This window comes from Marmota flaviventris, chromosome 10, assembly GCF_047511675.1.
Source record: "Marmota flaviventris isolate mMarFla1 chromosome 10, mMarFla1.hap1, whole genome shotgun sequence".
Lineage (NCBI taxonomy): Eukaryota > Metazoa > Chordata > Mammalia > Rodentia > Sciuridae > Marmota > Marmota flaviventris.
Genome location: NC_092507.1, coordinates 16977169 through 16994255, shown reverse-complemented (window position 1 = coordinate 16994255; position 17087 = coordinate 16977169). Strand labels below are relative to the sequence as shown.

General features: G+C 34.3%; 1 protein-coding gene across 3 annotated transcripts in view; it reads left to right on the top strand.

Moving 5' to 3' along the window:
• Window positions 1-13554, top strand: part of Hnrnpr (heterogeneous nuclear ribonucleoprotein R) — a 35844-nt gene extending 22290 nt beyond the window's left edge. For all 3 annotated transcript variants that reach the window (XM_027937442.2, XM_027937441.2, XM_027937440.2), the window contains 6 exons: window positions 583-759; window positions 2372-2507; window positions 4979-5184; window positions 9592-9741; window positions 11832-11953; window positions 12275-13554. In XM_027937442.2, the coding sequence (XP_027793243.1) occupies window positions 583-759; window positions 2372-2507; window positions 4979-5184; window positions 9592-9741; window positions 11832-11953; window positions 12275-12887 (1404 nt within the window). In that variant the 3' untranslated portion in view covers window positions 12888-13554. The remainder of the gene's footprint in view (window positions 1-582; window positions 760-2371; window positions 2508-4978; window positions 5185-9591; window positions 9742-11831; window positions 11954-12274) is intronic.
• The last annotated feature ends 3533 nt before the right edge of the window (window positions 13555-17087 follow it).

The following is a 17087-nucleotide window of genomic DNA, read 5'->3' as shown; positions in this document are numbered from 1 at the left end:
GGAGTTTCTGAAAAATACCAAATTTACTGTTTAAATGATAAAAAAATTTTAGAGTTGAGAAAATTTGAGGATGGCCATATCAATCTTATTATTGTTTTTTAAAAAATATAAATATATTTCTGTGAAGATATATATACCCTTTATTTTTTTTAATATTTATTTTTTAGTTGTAGTCAGACACAATACCTTTATTTTATTTTTTATTTATTTTAATGTGGTGCTGAGGATCGAACCCAGGGCCTCTCATGTGCTAGGCTAGCGTGCTACCTCTGAGTCACAACTCCAGCCCCCCCTTTATTGTTTTTATGAGAAAAAACAAGTTATAAAAATTCAAATTAAAGTTATTAACAAGTACAAATTTTGCATGCTCTTGTCAGAATAGGCTATTGTTTTTTGTTGCTAATATTAAAATTATTATGAAAATAAGAGTTATCTTTAGCTCTGCAAGATTCAAGTTGTCTTTATTCGACCTTAACCATTTTCTCCTCTGCCCCGTGGCTGGGTGAGGGGAGAAGGGATAGGTAGGCTGCACTCTAAAATTAAATGCCAATATTGGATTCTAATAAGGAGGTTTTATTTCAGGTCTTTGTAGGTAAAATACCAAGAGATTTATATGAAGATGAGTTGGTGCCCCTGTTTGAGAAGGCTGGACCCATTTGGGATCTCCGTCTTATGATGGATCCACTGTCTGGTCAGAACAGAGGGTATGCATTTATCACCTTCTGTGGAAAAGAAGCTGCACAGGAAGCTGTGAAACTGGTATGCAATAAACAAATGTCCACTGTCTAGCAGGTTACTATTTGAGAGAATAAGCTTCAATTAAAAATATTTGCAGTTAATATTGTTTTATTTTGTATTGTTACTTTGGGTATTTTTATATTGGCTAAGTTGATAGTGACCTTTGCTATTTTTTTCTGACTATAAAAGTTAAAAAAAATAACCCCAAAAATAATGTTTATAGAAAGTCTTCCACAATTCTAAGAAGTTAACCAATAGGTTGATTAGTATCAAAAGTTTTCATTAAAGTATTTAGCCTCTACAGATTTTTCTTTTGGTTTTAGACAAAAATGATGTTTGTTCCTGCAGTTAAACTTCAGGATTGACATTTAGGTAAAATGAAGGCTGAGTTGGGTTCTGGAGAACACAATGAGATGACCAACTTTTAGGATTCAGTTCAGGAAACGGTTGTGAGTCTGTTCTATTATTTTTCTCACAACCTAATCACACAATTTATTTTCTAATCGTATTCTTTTTATTTCTAAGCCATTGAGTCCATCTTTAATCTTTCTCTCCTTTTCTATTACTTAATAGCCAGCCTTCTCTTAGAGAATTTCCTTCCTCCAATGCTTTTTACCATTTTGTGCTTATTTTAGAACAGTAGTAAATTCTGTAAATAGTATTTTTACTCCTATCTGAAGATACGTCTTTTTGTCATTTGGTATCATTATTTTTTGGCATATTCTTGTCCAGCATCTAAGGACCTAGTCTACCTGCTTAACCAGGTAACCTTTTTCACTAAAGATTTTGGTGTCATTAGTGGGCTCTGATTTAGTTCCTCTCGTAGCTTTATCAAAATTTTAGTTTTTATTGGGATTTGTCTTCCACATTTATTTAATATTAAGAAACATTCAAAGCTTTGTTATTTTTTGGTTTGTGTAGATGACTTTATTTTTTAAATTTTTATTTATTTATTTTTATGTGGTGCTGAGGATCAAACCCAGTGCCTCACACATGCTAGGCTAGCGCTTTACCTCTTATCCACCACCCCAGCCCCCACCCCATGACTTTATTTTTAATCACATCTTTTGGTAAACTAATGAGTAAATCATGTTAAAGCACAAGAAGCTAAACTTTTTATCAAGGAAACCATCACTGTAATGATTTAAATAAAACTTTTTTAGTCCTATCTTTTCATAAAAATTTGAAAGTATGGAGAAGAGTTTAAAACTTTGTTTAGAATTGTGTATATACTGTGAGATTCTTCTAAATTTCTTTTGCATTTTTTAAACATATTTGTTACTCTTTGAATATGTTGTTGTGATTATGGCTTATCCATATCTGATTTTATTCCCAAGAACTGGAAAAGAATTTTCAGAAAGATAAAACAAATATGAAATGAGATATTTTTTGAAATAAAGTGAATAAGCTTTAGTCTTTTTTATATGGAAGAACAGTGGAGGTTAACAAAATCAAATTAAAACTGTAATGTATAAACTATAAAGTTTAGAATATGTGTTCATATTATGGTAAGCACGAGGGAACTTGTGAGTTCATGAAGCAAGGAATTAAATTGTGGAATCTTTTTAGGTTAAGATCAGTTGTCCTCAGTTTGGGGTGGTTTTGGGGTTTCTGGTTCTTTTCTTCCTTGCAGTGTGACAGCTATGAAATTCGCCCTGGTAAACACCTTGGAGTATGCATTTCTGTGGCAAACAACAGACTTTTTGTTGGCTCCATCCCAAAGAATAAGACTAAAGAAAACATCTTGGAAGAGTTCAGTAAAGTCACAGGTAAAACAAAAATGTATTTAGAAGTTAGTTCTGGGAAATTTATTGTATTGTCAATAAGTGCTTTTTGAAAAAGGAGATATATATTAAACTAAGAATCAAAGTCTCCTGTTTATAAATTGATTCATTCTACTTTATAGTGGTTTGGACTAAATATACTTCCTCCTATCCTTGATTTCTTGGAATTTCCCTTTCACTTCTTTGTCCTAATTGAAACTTGGCATTTGCCAGAACCTTTGTTGTGTAGCCTTCAAGTGAAAGCTTTTCCCCCTGATATCCACAGTACTTTAGGACCAAGGAGATGAAAGTTCTTATTTCTCCCTCCTGTTGACTTGTCTAGATCCTGTTTTTTTAAATTTCCAATTGTAAATCCAGTCATCAATTATTAAGTACATTACACATCACAGGTCTGTATATATTACTATGTAACAATTAAATAAATCCATAGTTTCATTTATTAACACAATATTTTCTACGTCCTATTCCATTTCACTTTTTACAGTGCTGCTTGAGATTGATGCTGTTAACTATTTTAGACCACTTTCTCCCCTTGTAAAAAATACTATTCCTTTACTTTTTTTTTTTTTTTTTGGTCATCCAGACATTCTATCCTTTTTCCTTCCTTGAAGCTGTAATCTGTTGGTGTTCTGATTTTAGCTTTTCTTTAAATCTGAAGATTGCTTCAAGCTCACATTCTTCTTCTGTCCTAAATTGACTTTTTCTAGTTCTTTTAATATCTATGTGGATGGCTATTCAAGGTCCTAGAATCCTAGTTCTCTAACCACCTCATCTCTAGTCCTTGACTTGATCTCTGCCATATCCAGATCACATTCTGGAATTTGTCGGGAGAAAGTCTACACACTCTGAATCTTTGATTTCTAGCATCCCACCTTGTAACCACCACCTCTGCCCATTATAATTATGATGGTCAAATATCTCTATTGGCACAGTTCTTTGACCTCATCATGTTTTATTATTTTATTATGTAGCTCCTTTCTGGCTACATGTTCATTTACTCATTCCTTCAGCAGGTGTTTATTAAAGTGCCTGTTAAATGCTGGCATTGTGCTATGTATTAAGATACTGTGATGAATGAGAGACCTATTCTCCACCGCCTATATTCTGGGAAGGGAGTCAAGAACAAAAAATTAAAGAAATATGTAACATGATGTGGTAAAACACTCTGAAGGGGAAAATATGGGATATTTAGCTAGGGAATAGCTACTATCCCTGTTTACATGGTTATGGAAGGCTTTTCTGATAAGGTGACATTTCAACTAAGATCTAAAGGATGAGGAGGATGTAGCATACAAAGAGAAGGGGGGGGGGGGCTAAGCACATTCCAAGAGAGCAAGACATGCTAGTGCTCCACAGCAAGAAGGAACTCGGTCTGTGAAAGTACCTAAGAGAAGGCTAATGTCACTGAAGGATAAAATTAGGAGTAGAATTAGAGGAGATAGGCAGGGCTTCTGTAGACCATGTAAGGAATCTGAATTTTATTGTGTAGATAATGGGAAGGTATTTGAAGATTTTAAGCAAGTAATAACACCTGTTTCATGTTTACAGAATATTATGTCTGCTGTTTTGTGGATAAGGGCTTAGCAATGGGATCGAGAGTAGAAACTTGGGCTGGGTATGGTGGCACATGCTTGTATTCCCAGCTTCTCAGGAGGCTGAGGTAGGGGAGGATACAAGTTCCAGAACAGCTTCAGCAACTTAGGGAGACTTGTCTCACCATAAAAAAATGAGAGGACTGGGGTTGTACCTTAGTGATAAAGCACCCCTGGGTTCAAACCCTTGTGCAGGGAGTAGAAGCTAGTAAATTAGATGAGGCTGTCATAGGAGATAAAATACAAGACTGGACTAGGGCAATAGCAGTGGAGATGGAGAGATGTTAATGGGTTTGGAAGTGAATGGGAGAGATGAAGGAAGAAATCAAAAATGTCTTAATTTGTGCTTTAGAACTCAGTGGATGGTGTTCATTAGAGAGGTCTAGAGAAGACAGATTTGGGACATGGTGGTGTATGGGACATCTTAAATTTGTCAACAGGGCTATGTTAAATAAGCAGACACATGGAATTTAGAGAAGTGTGGACTAGAAATCTAAGCACTTACAGGGATTTATATTAATAATTTGTTTTTTAAGATTCTTGATAGTTTTATAAATTATGAGTTCATGTATATTAATTAATACTCTTAAAACATTGTAGAATGTTAAATTTAAATGTCAAAATACAGTAGTTGGGCCTGTTGTGGCCGTACCTTTAGGATCCTAAAATTAATAGGGAACATGAAATATTGTCCCAAATCCTGTATCTAATTATGCTGATATAATTGTGTACTAGGTAATTAGTGACTCATTTTGAGGCTTTTTCAATTATATTTTGCTTCTCAGCAAGTGGATTTAGGTCTGCCTAATCGCTAGATGTGTGGTGGATGCTTTTGGCTTATATATCTGGCTGTTGGTTTAACAGAGGGTTTGGTGGACGTTATTCTCTATCATCAACCCGATGACAAAAAGAAGAATCGGGGGTTCTGCTTCCTTGAATATGAGGATCACAAGTCAGCAGCACAAGCCAGACGTCGGCTGATGAGTGGAAAAGTAAAAGTATGGGGAAATGTAGTTACAGTTGAATGGGCTGACCCTGTGGAAGAACCAGATCCAGAAGTCATGGCTAAGGTAAATGCAGTTCCTTGGGGTGGGGGTAGATTATCATTTTGATTTTTGTACCCAGAAAACAGCTCAATCTTTTCGAGTTTATAATAAATACAATTTATAGCTCTTGACTTCACAAGGAGCTGATTTAACACTGAAGCAATAACTTGTCTTGGTATCCAGAAATTTCTGTTAACCATCCCTTTTCCTGCAGATTAACTGTACCAAAGGAACTGAAATTAAGTCCCTTCGATTAAGTATTTTGTATACACTGAGTATTTGTTTAGTGTTAGGTGTCATTGGGGGCATGGAAGTTTAAAATTAAAGACAAGGTCTTATTGAATAGAGAAGTAATGTTTTAGAGATTATAAATTATAGTTTTCATTGACCATAGTATGACTTTTATTACATGGCTATGAATTATATTTTATAGCTAATTTATCTTTCTTTAATTTATTTTTTTAACATAATTTCCCTTGGAATATTCCCCATGAAAAAAGACAAAGTATTGTCATGTTTGCTTTTATTTGATAGTGGCAAAATATGAATGATAAGCCCTGTAGAGAGCCCTCAGTTCCCTCCTTAGCCCTGTGCTTGCATTGTCAGGACCTTTGCTTGGTGAAAGGTGGTGCCATGATTCCTGGTTCTGTAGCCTTTCCTTTAGGTGACTCCTGAGATTAAAGGGACACACCAGAATTATATCTCTGCTGCTTGCAGTGTGTTCTTGGGTATTGGTGTTGCCTCATCCCTTCTCAGGGAGGCAGCATCTCTATGGATGGCTATGAGTTAGTGGACTGGATTCTTCATGACTGAGCATGATTTTCTTCAAGGTTTTTATTCCAGGTTTTGAGGAAGCAAATGAAAACTAACTTTGATTAGTTAGGAGAACTCTAGTTTACACTAGTATGGTATAAGTCTTTGCAGGCAAAGATGTCTTTGGGTTAAGCAGAGAAGGTCCCTGGGAATGAACTAGAGAAGCCCTGAGAAGTGCTGCTCAGTGTCTCTCATCTCATTCCTTGAGTAGATGGGGGGGCGGGGGATAGGTGTCTAGAAAAGGGATTAGGAGTCTGGCCCTGTTTTTTTTTCTTCTTTTTCTTTATCTTTTCAAAATTAGCTTCTTGTTGTTTCTTAACATAATTGTGTCTCTGGGCAAACTATCAAACCTTGGATGTCATTTGTTTTATTGAGGTTGGATAAGTCTCCAAGATCCACTTCAAGTTTGAATCTATCAAATAGAAACCTAAGTGTTGCCTGTGTTGCTTTAGAAAAACATTTAGAAATAACATTATAAATATATTTACACACTATAAGGAAGGAATTAAAACCCCCTGAAAAACTAAAAGTGCTTCTCAACCACTTTTCACATACGCCTGGTAACCTTTCATTCTAAATCTTTTTTCTTTCTTTTTTTTTTTGGTCAGAAAACCTCAAGATTTTATTCTGACTGTTCTTTCTGGATCCCAAACAGGTTTAACAATGAAAAGAAAGCCTGTATAAGTTTGGAACTGAATATTATTGACTCCTAATTATTATTGTTTCCTAATTTAAAAAAAATTACTCATTAGAGTAAAGCTTCTGCTCCTTACTCTGTCAGTGTTGGGCTTCATTGAAGATTGTTTGCCAAGTTGGATCCGTTTTATAATCAACTGGAACCTAAGAACCTAAATGTATCTTTTTTTTTTTTTTTTTAATGTGGTGCTGAGGATGGAACCCAGGGCCTTGCACATGCTAGGCAAGTGCTCCACCGCTGAGCCACAACCTCAGCCCCATGAACATCTAATTTATGTTCATTGTTGTTGTGGTTTTGCAGTGTAGGGGATCAAACCCCAGGCCTTGAGCATTCTAGGCAATTACTCTACTGTTGAGCTATATCCTCAGACCCTATATTGAACATTTTAAACACAATTCCAAAAAAGTAATTTTTATATGATACACTGTAGTTTTTTCACAGACAAGAATAAAATATCCATCCCTGGAGTGTAGCTCAGTAGTGAAATACTTGCCTATCATGCACAAGGTTCTAGATTTGATCCCCAATACCACAAAAAATAAATTAAAAAAAATTTTTTTTCACAGTGCTTGAGATCGAACCCAGAGCCTTATGTACGCTAAGCAAACACTCTTGCCATTGAGCTGTGCCCCCAGCCCTAAATATATAAAATTTTTTAAAATGTTAAGAGAGATAAAGCAGGTTGTGGTAGTGCATACCTGGAATCCCAGCTACACAGGAAGAAGAGGCAAAGGATCACAGATTTAAGGCCAAGTTGGACAAATTAGTGAGATTCTTTCTCAAAATAAGTAAAAAGGACTAAGGCTATAGCTCAGTGGAAGAGTGCTTGCTTAGCATGTGGGAAGCCCTGAGTTCTGTTTCCATTGTTGTGGGGTAATAAATCAGTAGTAGCCTAATGTAGAGGCTAGATCTCAACCTATAGCAGTGAGAAGAAAGTAGGAGTAGAAGTAAATAATATATTTTTCTTAAATCCCTCTTATTTATATAACCCTTTATATGAGGCAACAGTTTGTTCAGTGGATATGTTAATTTTTTGTTAGAATAGGTAATATATTTTCTTAGTTCAGAAATCAAAAAGTTCATATAAAATGGTATGGACAAGTCCTGCTTCCACCTCAGCTCCGTGTCTGTTATATTCCTCTTGTCCCCTATAAGGCATTCAGTTTTATTATTTTCTGGTTTATTCTTTTAATGTTTCTTTAGGCAAATATTAGTATATGTTGTTGTTGTTGTTTTGTTTGTTTGTTTTAGGTGGACACAATATCTTTATTTTATTTTATTTTTTATTTTTATGTGGTGTTGAGGATCGAACCCAGCGCCCCGCGCATGCCAGGCGAGCATGCTACCGCTTGAGCCACATCCCCACCCCGAGAATATGTTCTTATTTTCCTTTCCGTATTCACTGATCTATATTTGCTTATTCACCATTCTATTGGATCAGCTCTAAGAAAATACAACAGAATTATATGTTCCACTAAAAAATGTATAAGATATTGCTAACTAATCAGTGGCACAGTGGTTACTTATTCCATTGACTCTTAAGTTGTATCCCTTTTTTGGAGATGTAAAAAAAATAGGGGGGAAAATGTCTTATCTTGGCAGTCTCTCTGATCAGCTTATAGAGCTTGTCCTCTTTTTTTTGCTATATAATATTCCATTTTGTAGGTATACATAATATATTCATCCAACTGAATTTTGCATTTTTTGTAATGTTTCATTACAATACTGTAATGAATAAGCTTGTATCATGTCAGTTGATACAAATGCAAAGGTATCTGAAAGATTTTTTTAGGAGTAGATTTGTAGACCAAAGGGTAAATTCACCTGTAATTAGTAAGATATTAGCATATTCCTCTCTGTAGGTATTCCTCTTCCTTGACAAATTAGCCTATTATCAAACTTTGGGTTTTGCCAATCTGATAATCAGTGGTTTCTCAAAGTTAATGATTTGCTTCTCTTACTATGTATGAATTTGAGCTTTTTGTATGTTTGAAGGGCCATATTTCTTTTTATAAACCATGTATTCATAAATTTTGCCTATTTTTATATTCGTTTGTTGAACTTTTTCTTATTATGCTGTGATATAAAAGAATATTTTCCCATGATATAACTTGCAAACATTTTTTTTCTGTATTTGTCATTTTTCCTTTGAATTGGTTTATGTATGTATCCTTTTTTTTTTAACCATCTAGAAGCTATGTATTTTTAGTATTGAATGTATCTCTCTTTTGTATAGTTTCTAGATTTTAAGTCATAAGGTCATTCTACTACATTATTGTATAAAGGAATCACCCTTGTTTTCTTCTAATACTTCCTAGTCCTCCCCCCACTTATCATTTAACTATTTGATCTATTTGGAGTTTATCCTGGTGTATAGTGTGAGGTATGGATCAATTGTTAACTTTTTTGTTCTGATTAACAATGTTCTGATTTTCAGTGATCTAAAAAAGCATTATGGGTCATTTATATTCAGTAGTGTTAGTCTCTAGATTTTGTTCATCTTCCACCCTCACCCCTGCTATTATTGCTCCTCCCTCCCCCACCGTGTGAACTTTAGAAAGTTATCCACTTCTAGGGGAGCAAGCAGAAAGACTGTGGCGGGGGGGCACTTAGAAACCATGTTAAGATTGTGAAATAATTCACTAATAGTGATATATTGACTCCCTGAAGGCTCTCTTCACAGTATTAAGTGCTTTAACGACAGACATAAGCGAAGGCAGGAAATCAAGAATTTATGTAAATTGATAACTAATTTGAGAACCATTTTCTTGGCAGTTTTTCATACTTTCTCTGACAGCACTTCTAGCACTTACTGTTTTAGAGAAGAAAAGCCTATAAACCATGAAGACAAAAAGAAATGCTTTAAAACTTCAACTAAAAATATGTATTCAGTGCCAATTTTGTGTATTTATTGCTGTTAGGTGAAAGTTTTATTTGTAAGAAACTTGGCTACTACTGTGACAGAAGAAATATTGGAAAAATCGTTTTCTGAATTTGGGAAACTTGAAAGAGTAAAGAAGTTGAAAGATTATGCATTTGTTCATTTTGAAGACCGAGGAGCTGCTGTAAAGGTAGAAATTTTGAAATTTTTCTTCTTGATAACTCAAATCTTGTTGTTAAAACTTCCTAAACAGATAAATTGCTTAAAAAAGAAGTAAAGGGCAAGGAACATGGAGTCATGGAGCACTTGCATGAGGCCCTGGGTTCCATTCCAAGTGCCACCAAAAAAGAAAGAAAAAGAAAATTATCTTTTAGCTACTCCACTTCATGCTGAGCATCAAACCCAAGGACTTCATGTTTGTTAGGCAAACACTAACTGAGCTACGTCCCCAGCCATAGTTTAGAATTAATTGGTTTGCTTATTGATGGAATCTAATGAGGGAATATTGCTTATAAAATTCATAGTTTGATATAGAAATTAATGCTTGTCTTTTTGAAATTTCCAATGGTATAGAACAGATCTAACAAACTTATATAATATTTTCTAAATATTATTTTTTATTTAGTTAGTATTAAATAGTTGACTTAATTGAAAGTATTTATAAGGGGCTGGGTTGTGGCTCATCGGTAGAGCGCTCGCCTCACATGTGTGAGACCCTGGGTTCAATCCTCAGCACCACATAAAAAAAATAGATAAAATGAAGGTATTGTGTCCAATTACAACTAAAAAAATAAACATTTTAAAAAACAAAAGAAAGTATTTTTAAGAACTGGTAGGGTGGTTTGCCAGAGAAGCCTATGAAATAAATTTTAAGAACTGGGAAGGTCAGGGAAAAGAGTAGATGCTCCATTCTTTTGTTTACAGCAGGAATCCTTAGTTCCTTTTTATGTGTGGTGGTGATGTTCCAAATGCTGAGGATTGAAGATACTAGGTGAGCTCTCTACCCTACCACTGAGTTACATCCTCAGTCCCTATACCACAACATTTTTGTGGACTTATTCAATTGCTTTAGCAGAAGCATCCCAAAGCTGACATGGGAAGTGAGGAAAATTGAAATCAAAAGGAAGATTAATGTAATTTTTAATCTACATTCTTGTCACTGGACATTCCCCCCCCTCCCCCCCCCCATACTGGATTGAACCCAGGGCCTCATACTTGTTGGGTAGGCACTCTACCAACTGAGCTACATCACATCCTCTCCATCTTCTTTTTAAAAAACTGTAAGACAGGGTCTTTCTCAGGTGCCCAAGCTGGCCTCAGACTTGCAATCCTTCTGTCTTAGCCTCCCCAGTTGCAGGGATTACAGAAGTGCCTGCCTTGTCAAATTTTTTATGATAGAGCATTTATTATGTATGCCCAGCAGGGGGAAAGGTTGTATAGGGAAATAAAAATTTTTGTTGCAGTGGTTTGTTATTGAGTACCTGAATCTTGAAGTGTGGCAGAGATTGTTAAGTGGAACAGCATAAATAAAGGATTAGAACATAGAATGCGTATTTCCTGTATTCTAGGTGATATTTGAGACTTTATTAGCCTTTTTTGGACTCTTTGCTGTTAACTGTTCAAAGTATGTTACAGATTAAGAGGGAAACCTAGGCTTTTTTTGTTAGTATCGTGTTGAATTTCATTGGTTAACCTCGTTTGTATTTTTAAATCCTTGAAATTTTTGTGTAAGGCCTGTATGTTGAATACTGTATATTTATTTGAAGATTTGAATTCTGAAAAGTTTATTTTTGCCTGGTTTGTATTAATGCTGGCATTTTTCTGTGGTATGGCATTTGCTTCTTGGATAGGGCTAAGCTTTAAAGAGTTACTTGGAACTAAGGAACAGCAACTAGGCATCTCTTATCTTTTTGTTAAGTGTAACAGGAGGACATTGATCTTGTTCTCAATGTAATTTATATATAAAAAAATAAGATGAAGGGAATGGAGTTTTTTAAAAATTTTTTAGTTACACATGGACACAATATCTTTATTTTGTTTATTTTTATGTGGTACTGAGGATTGAACCCAGTGTGCCTCACATGTGCGAGTCAAGGGCTTGCCACTGAGCCACAACCCCAGCCTTGGAGTTCTTTTTAAAAAAAACTTCAGACTAGACTAAATTTTTTTGCAAATTAAAATAATTACAAGATTGTTTACTAAATATATTAAGTAACACTTAAGTTACATTTAAAAATATTGTTTCTTATAAAATAAATTTATTTTTCTAATTTTGTTTAGGCCATGGATGAAATGAATGGAAAAGAAATAGAAGGGGAAGAAATTGAAATAGTCTTAGCTAAACCTCCAGATAAGAAAAGGAAAGAGCGCCAGGCTGCTAGACAGGCCTCCAGAAGCACTGCGTGAGTCTATATTTTAATAAATGTGTCGTTAAACGAGGAATAATTTGATAATGGTTATATAATGGTTAATAAAAATTCAGAAAGAGGGTTTTTTTTAATTTGTTCTTTTAGTTATACATGACAATAGAGTGTATCTTTACATATTATACATAACATGGTGATCACTTCCCATTCTTATGGTTGTACATGATGGGGAGTTACACTGGTTATGTATTCATCTATGAACATAACAATGTTATGTCCATTTCATTCTACTGTCCGAAAGATTCTTGATGTAAACTGATTGGTTTTTTTCCTCTTTTCCCTTCACTTCATTGCTAGGTATGAAGATTATTATTATCACCCTCCCCCTCGCATGCCACCTCCAATTAGAGGTCGAGGTCGTGGTGGAGGGAGAGGTGGATATGGCTACCCTCCAGATTACTATGGCTATGAAGATTACTATGATGATTACTATGGTTATGATTATCACGACTATCGTGGCGGCTACGAAGACCCCTACTACGGCTATGATGATGGCTATGCAGTAAGAGGAAGAGGAGGAGGAAGGGGAGGGCGAGGTGCTCCACCACCACCAAGGGGGCGGGGAGCACCACCTCCAAGAGGTAGAGCTGGCTATTCACAGAGGGGGGCACCTTTGGGACCACCAAGAGGCTCTAGGGGTGGTAGAGGGGGTCCTGCACAACAGCAGAGAGGCCGTGGTTCCCGTGGAGCTCGGGGCAATCGTGGGGGCAATGTAGGAGGCAAGAGAAAGGCAGATGGGTACAACCAACCTGATTCCAAGCGTCGTCAGACCAACAACCAACAGAACTGGGGTTCCCAACCCATCGCTCAGCAACCGCTTCAGCAAGGTGGTGACTATTCTGGTAACTATGGTTACAATAATGACAACCAGGAATTTTATCAGGATACTTATGGGCAACAGTGGAAATAGACAAGTGAGGGCTTGAAAATGATACTGGCAAGATACGATTGGCTCTAGATCTACATTCTTCAAAAAAAATAATTGGCTTATCGGTTTCATCTTTAAGTAGCAATTTGCTGCCATTTGTATTGGGCTGAAGAAATCACTATTGTGTATATACTCAAGTCTTTTTATTTTTCTTTTCATAAATGCTCTTGGACATTATTGGGCTTGCAGAGTTCCCTTATTCTGGGGATTACAATGCTTTTATCGTTTCAGGCTTCATTTTAGCTTCAGAATAAGCTGTTAAATCATGATTTTACAGAACCTTTGGTTTGGACAGTTTCAATTTTTTTTTTTTTTTTTAATTTGGGATAGAATACATAGGAGTATGAAGTATGCTGTAAATAAAAATACAAGCTAGTGCTTTGTCTTAGTAGTTTTAAGAAATTAAAGCAAACAAATTTAAGTTTTCTTGTATTGAAAATAACCTATGATTGTATGTTTTGCATTCCTAGAAGTAGGTTAACTGTGTTTTTAAATTGTTATAACTTCACACTTTTTTGAAATCTGCCCTACAAAATTTGTTTGGCTTAAACGTCAAAGCCGTGACAATTTGTTCTTTGATGTGATTGTATTTCCAATTTCTTGTTCATGTAAGATTTCAATAAAACTCAAAAATCTATTCAAAACATTACCTATTTCAAATTCAATTGTGTCCTAAAACATTATTTTATTCGTAATCCTTGCAAGGAATATTGTTTTCAAATTATAACTGCCTATGTGAGTGATCAAATTCATGCAAAATTTCTTGTCTATTCCAACATGTATTGTGGCTGTCAGACTGAGAGTTAGTCTAAATTCAAGTATTCAAAATAGCATTGATTGATTGGTGTTCTCTCATAGTCTTTTCTAATTTTGAAATTCTATCCTTTATTTAAAAAAACAGGTTCGGAAGGTTTTTGAACATTTTTGCAGGCATTGAATAATTCACATTAAAACAAGTAAATGGGGCTGGGAAAGCAGATTGCAATTTACTTTGACCCACATTCTTAGGATAATTTGTGGCTGCAGACCTTATTTGTGCATAAGTAAACATACATACAAAGAAACTTGTTAGTACTGTGGCGTCAATTGCACTGCGCACTAAACTTCAGTTTTAGTATATGTGATTGTGACTACCTCTTCAGTTACTGGTTTAGGAATATAATTTCCTATTGCCACGTAAATTTGCTTTGGGATTCAGTCATGCTTATAAGAGGCTTTTAAATATCTAGTAGTTATACCTCTGACTTTCTGTTAACACTTCTTTTATTTTTATATTTTGACTATCTCTAATGGCTAAATTTTTTGCTGGCCAAGTCAAAACATTTCCCTATTTCCTTTAAAAATTCCTATTTATTCTAATGACATTTTTGCTTGAGAATGAGAAGAACAAAAGACTGTAAACTTTACAGTGCAGAATATTCTGGGTCACTTTCAAATTACTATCACATTTTCCCATCCCTTTTAGTCTTAGATGGTTCTAATTTTTTTTTTTTCTTTCGGAGCTGGGGATGAAAACCCAGGGTTTTGTTCATGCTAAGCAAGCAACTATACCACTGAGCTACATCCTTAGCCCCTCTAAAATTTTTTTTTATTAATAAAAATATACTCCATTGGGAAATAATTAAAATGGTTATACCATTATTTTGTTTTGTTCCTGTTTGGTGCCTTTTGTGATAGCAATATTAGATTTCAAAATCATAAGCCACTTAATACCTTGTGAGCTTAGTTAGATCACATTTTGAGTTTCATGACTTCTCTTCATTTTGTATAAAAAAATTAGCTTGCTGATGAAAGTCAATATATCTCATTTCTTTTTCAAAGTTCACTCAAAACAGTATAGTAATTTAACAGGCCTTATTAACATTTCTTTTATTTTTTTAGAAACATGGTCTGTTGAGTTCCAAGTTAACATGGGTGTTATTCAGTAAGGTTTAGGTTTAATTGTTTTTCTTATGCCCCTGTCTGCAAGACAACAAGCATCTTTAAATGCTGCTATTAAATTTTGAAATACAAAATGAAGCTGTAAATCTTTAAATTAGACCTTAAACCCTGATTTTTCTACAAATAAAATTTGAGTTGTTTACATTTCTAAAAACTTAGATGTTACAAGCTGCAAAGTTGTCATGAAGAAAATTAGGAATGGAAATAGAAGTAATTCTGAAAAAATTTATTGTGCTTCTCTTACCCAACCTAAAATATAAACTCTAAGCAAAAACAAGAATAGAACTTGGGTTCCATGTCAAAATCTTTAATTGCAAGTTATATTTTGAATTTTAAAGTGACTACTTCCTTGTCTGTCCCTCACCAATTAAAAACCTATCTGCAGAGATGTCCTCTAATTTTTTTTTTTACTTAATTGACTATAAAGCGTATGTAAATGTGTCACTTAGAGCTTTTCTTTTTTGATGTCTTATAAATTATTGTAGCAGCATTGAGAGAAAATAAATTCAGAGCGCAATTTTTTACAGAAATAAATCTAACAATATAATGATAAAACCTGAGGGAAGTCTTTATTTTAGATTTGTGGTAGGGTATTTTTTTTGTTTTGTTTTTTAATAGGGGCAAATTGAAAGTTCTGAGTAAATTGGCTTCCTATTCTACATTTCTGTGTTTTTTCCACCCCCAACCTAATTGAGTAGGCTGTTGAGCCTGTTATACTAAAGTGTTTATTGGGAACTATATCTATATTGAGGTACACCTCTTTTTGTAGGAATCCTAATATTGACAAATATACCCCACCCCTATAATGAAAATGCTAATTTTTATTTGATCACTCATTTATAGCAGTTGCTTAAATGTTTGTATTTTATTATATAAAGGTGTTTTAATTACTTAAAAGCAAAAAAGTTCTAATAAGTTGCCAGATTTCCAATAAATTCAAGTTTACTTGATCAAAAGATAAGAAAAATGAATTATGGTTCTGTAGTTAGTTTTTTTAAACAAAGTAGTTAAGTATGATTGTTTTTCAGTTTTCTGAGTTACTGGAGTTATTCTGCAAAAGAAAGCCCAATGCTTTCTGTTAGTAGTAGGTAATTTTTCTCTCACTTGATTTTGAACTCTGATTTAGGAGGTAAACCCTCTTATAAAGGTCAGCATGCATCAAAATAAATTACATATTTTAAATTACATAGAGAAAGGATATAAAATTCCACTTCTAGCATAAAGCCATATTAATTCTTGAAACTCATTACATCATTGCCTCCTGCCCATTTGAAAATAATCATACCTACGTTTTATTAATTGTGTAGTATTTGTAAAACCAAACCCTTCCAGTAAATACTTGCTATAAGGCTATTTTTGTTAGTTAAAACAACGTATAATTATGTTAAAATTTGCCAATTTGATTTTCTAGATAGAACATTACACTGAGCTATCTAGTATTCTTAAAATCAATTACAGTAAATGTTCGTGTTGTCCTTTATTATGTGGAGTCTCCAAGTGAACAGCTAAGTAAAAGCCTTATAGAAAGAGTACACTGGATTTATAAGTGTGTTTATGTTTCTCTAAGAATGAGAGCTTCTGTTAACTTAGGAATTGAGTTGTTACAAGCTAACCAGTGGATTGGATGACTATTGGAGAATCCAGAATAACAAATCCATTAACCAGATACGTTTACTTTTACATTGCAAGTTTGTTGATTAGATCTTTTGAAATGCAAACATCAAGCTATAAAAATGCTGCCTATTTAATGTATTTGTCATTAACGTAACATAAATAATTAATTTTAAGTAGTTACTGGTAATCTTTATAGATTTTTTTTCTTTTTAAATATATGTGTGTGTATATATATATATATATATATTTTTTTTTTATTTAGAGGTTACCAGAAGCTCTGGTTTTGTTTTGTTTTGTTTTGTTTTTTTTTAAATCATTTTCAGATGTTATCCAGAAATCTGCAAGTGTACTTTTCCTGTTTTAACTCCTTCCTTTTATCACCTGACTATCAGGGAAGCGAGGTTGAGGCTGCCCTGACCTGACATGTCATGATGTCGACTTGCTAGGTGGGGTTCGCTGGGGACGATAACCAGTGGAATTGTTGGTAAGAACTTTTTTTTTCTATTTTTTTTTTTTTATCAGTAGTGGGGCATTAAGTGTGGGAGAATGCCCATATCCTATAAGTGGGCAGTTACCTTGGACTTGTAGAAAAATAGATTATATAATATTAAATCTGTTCTTATTAGG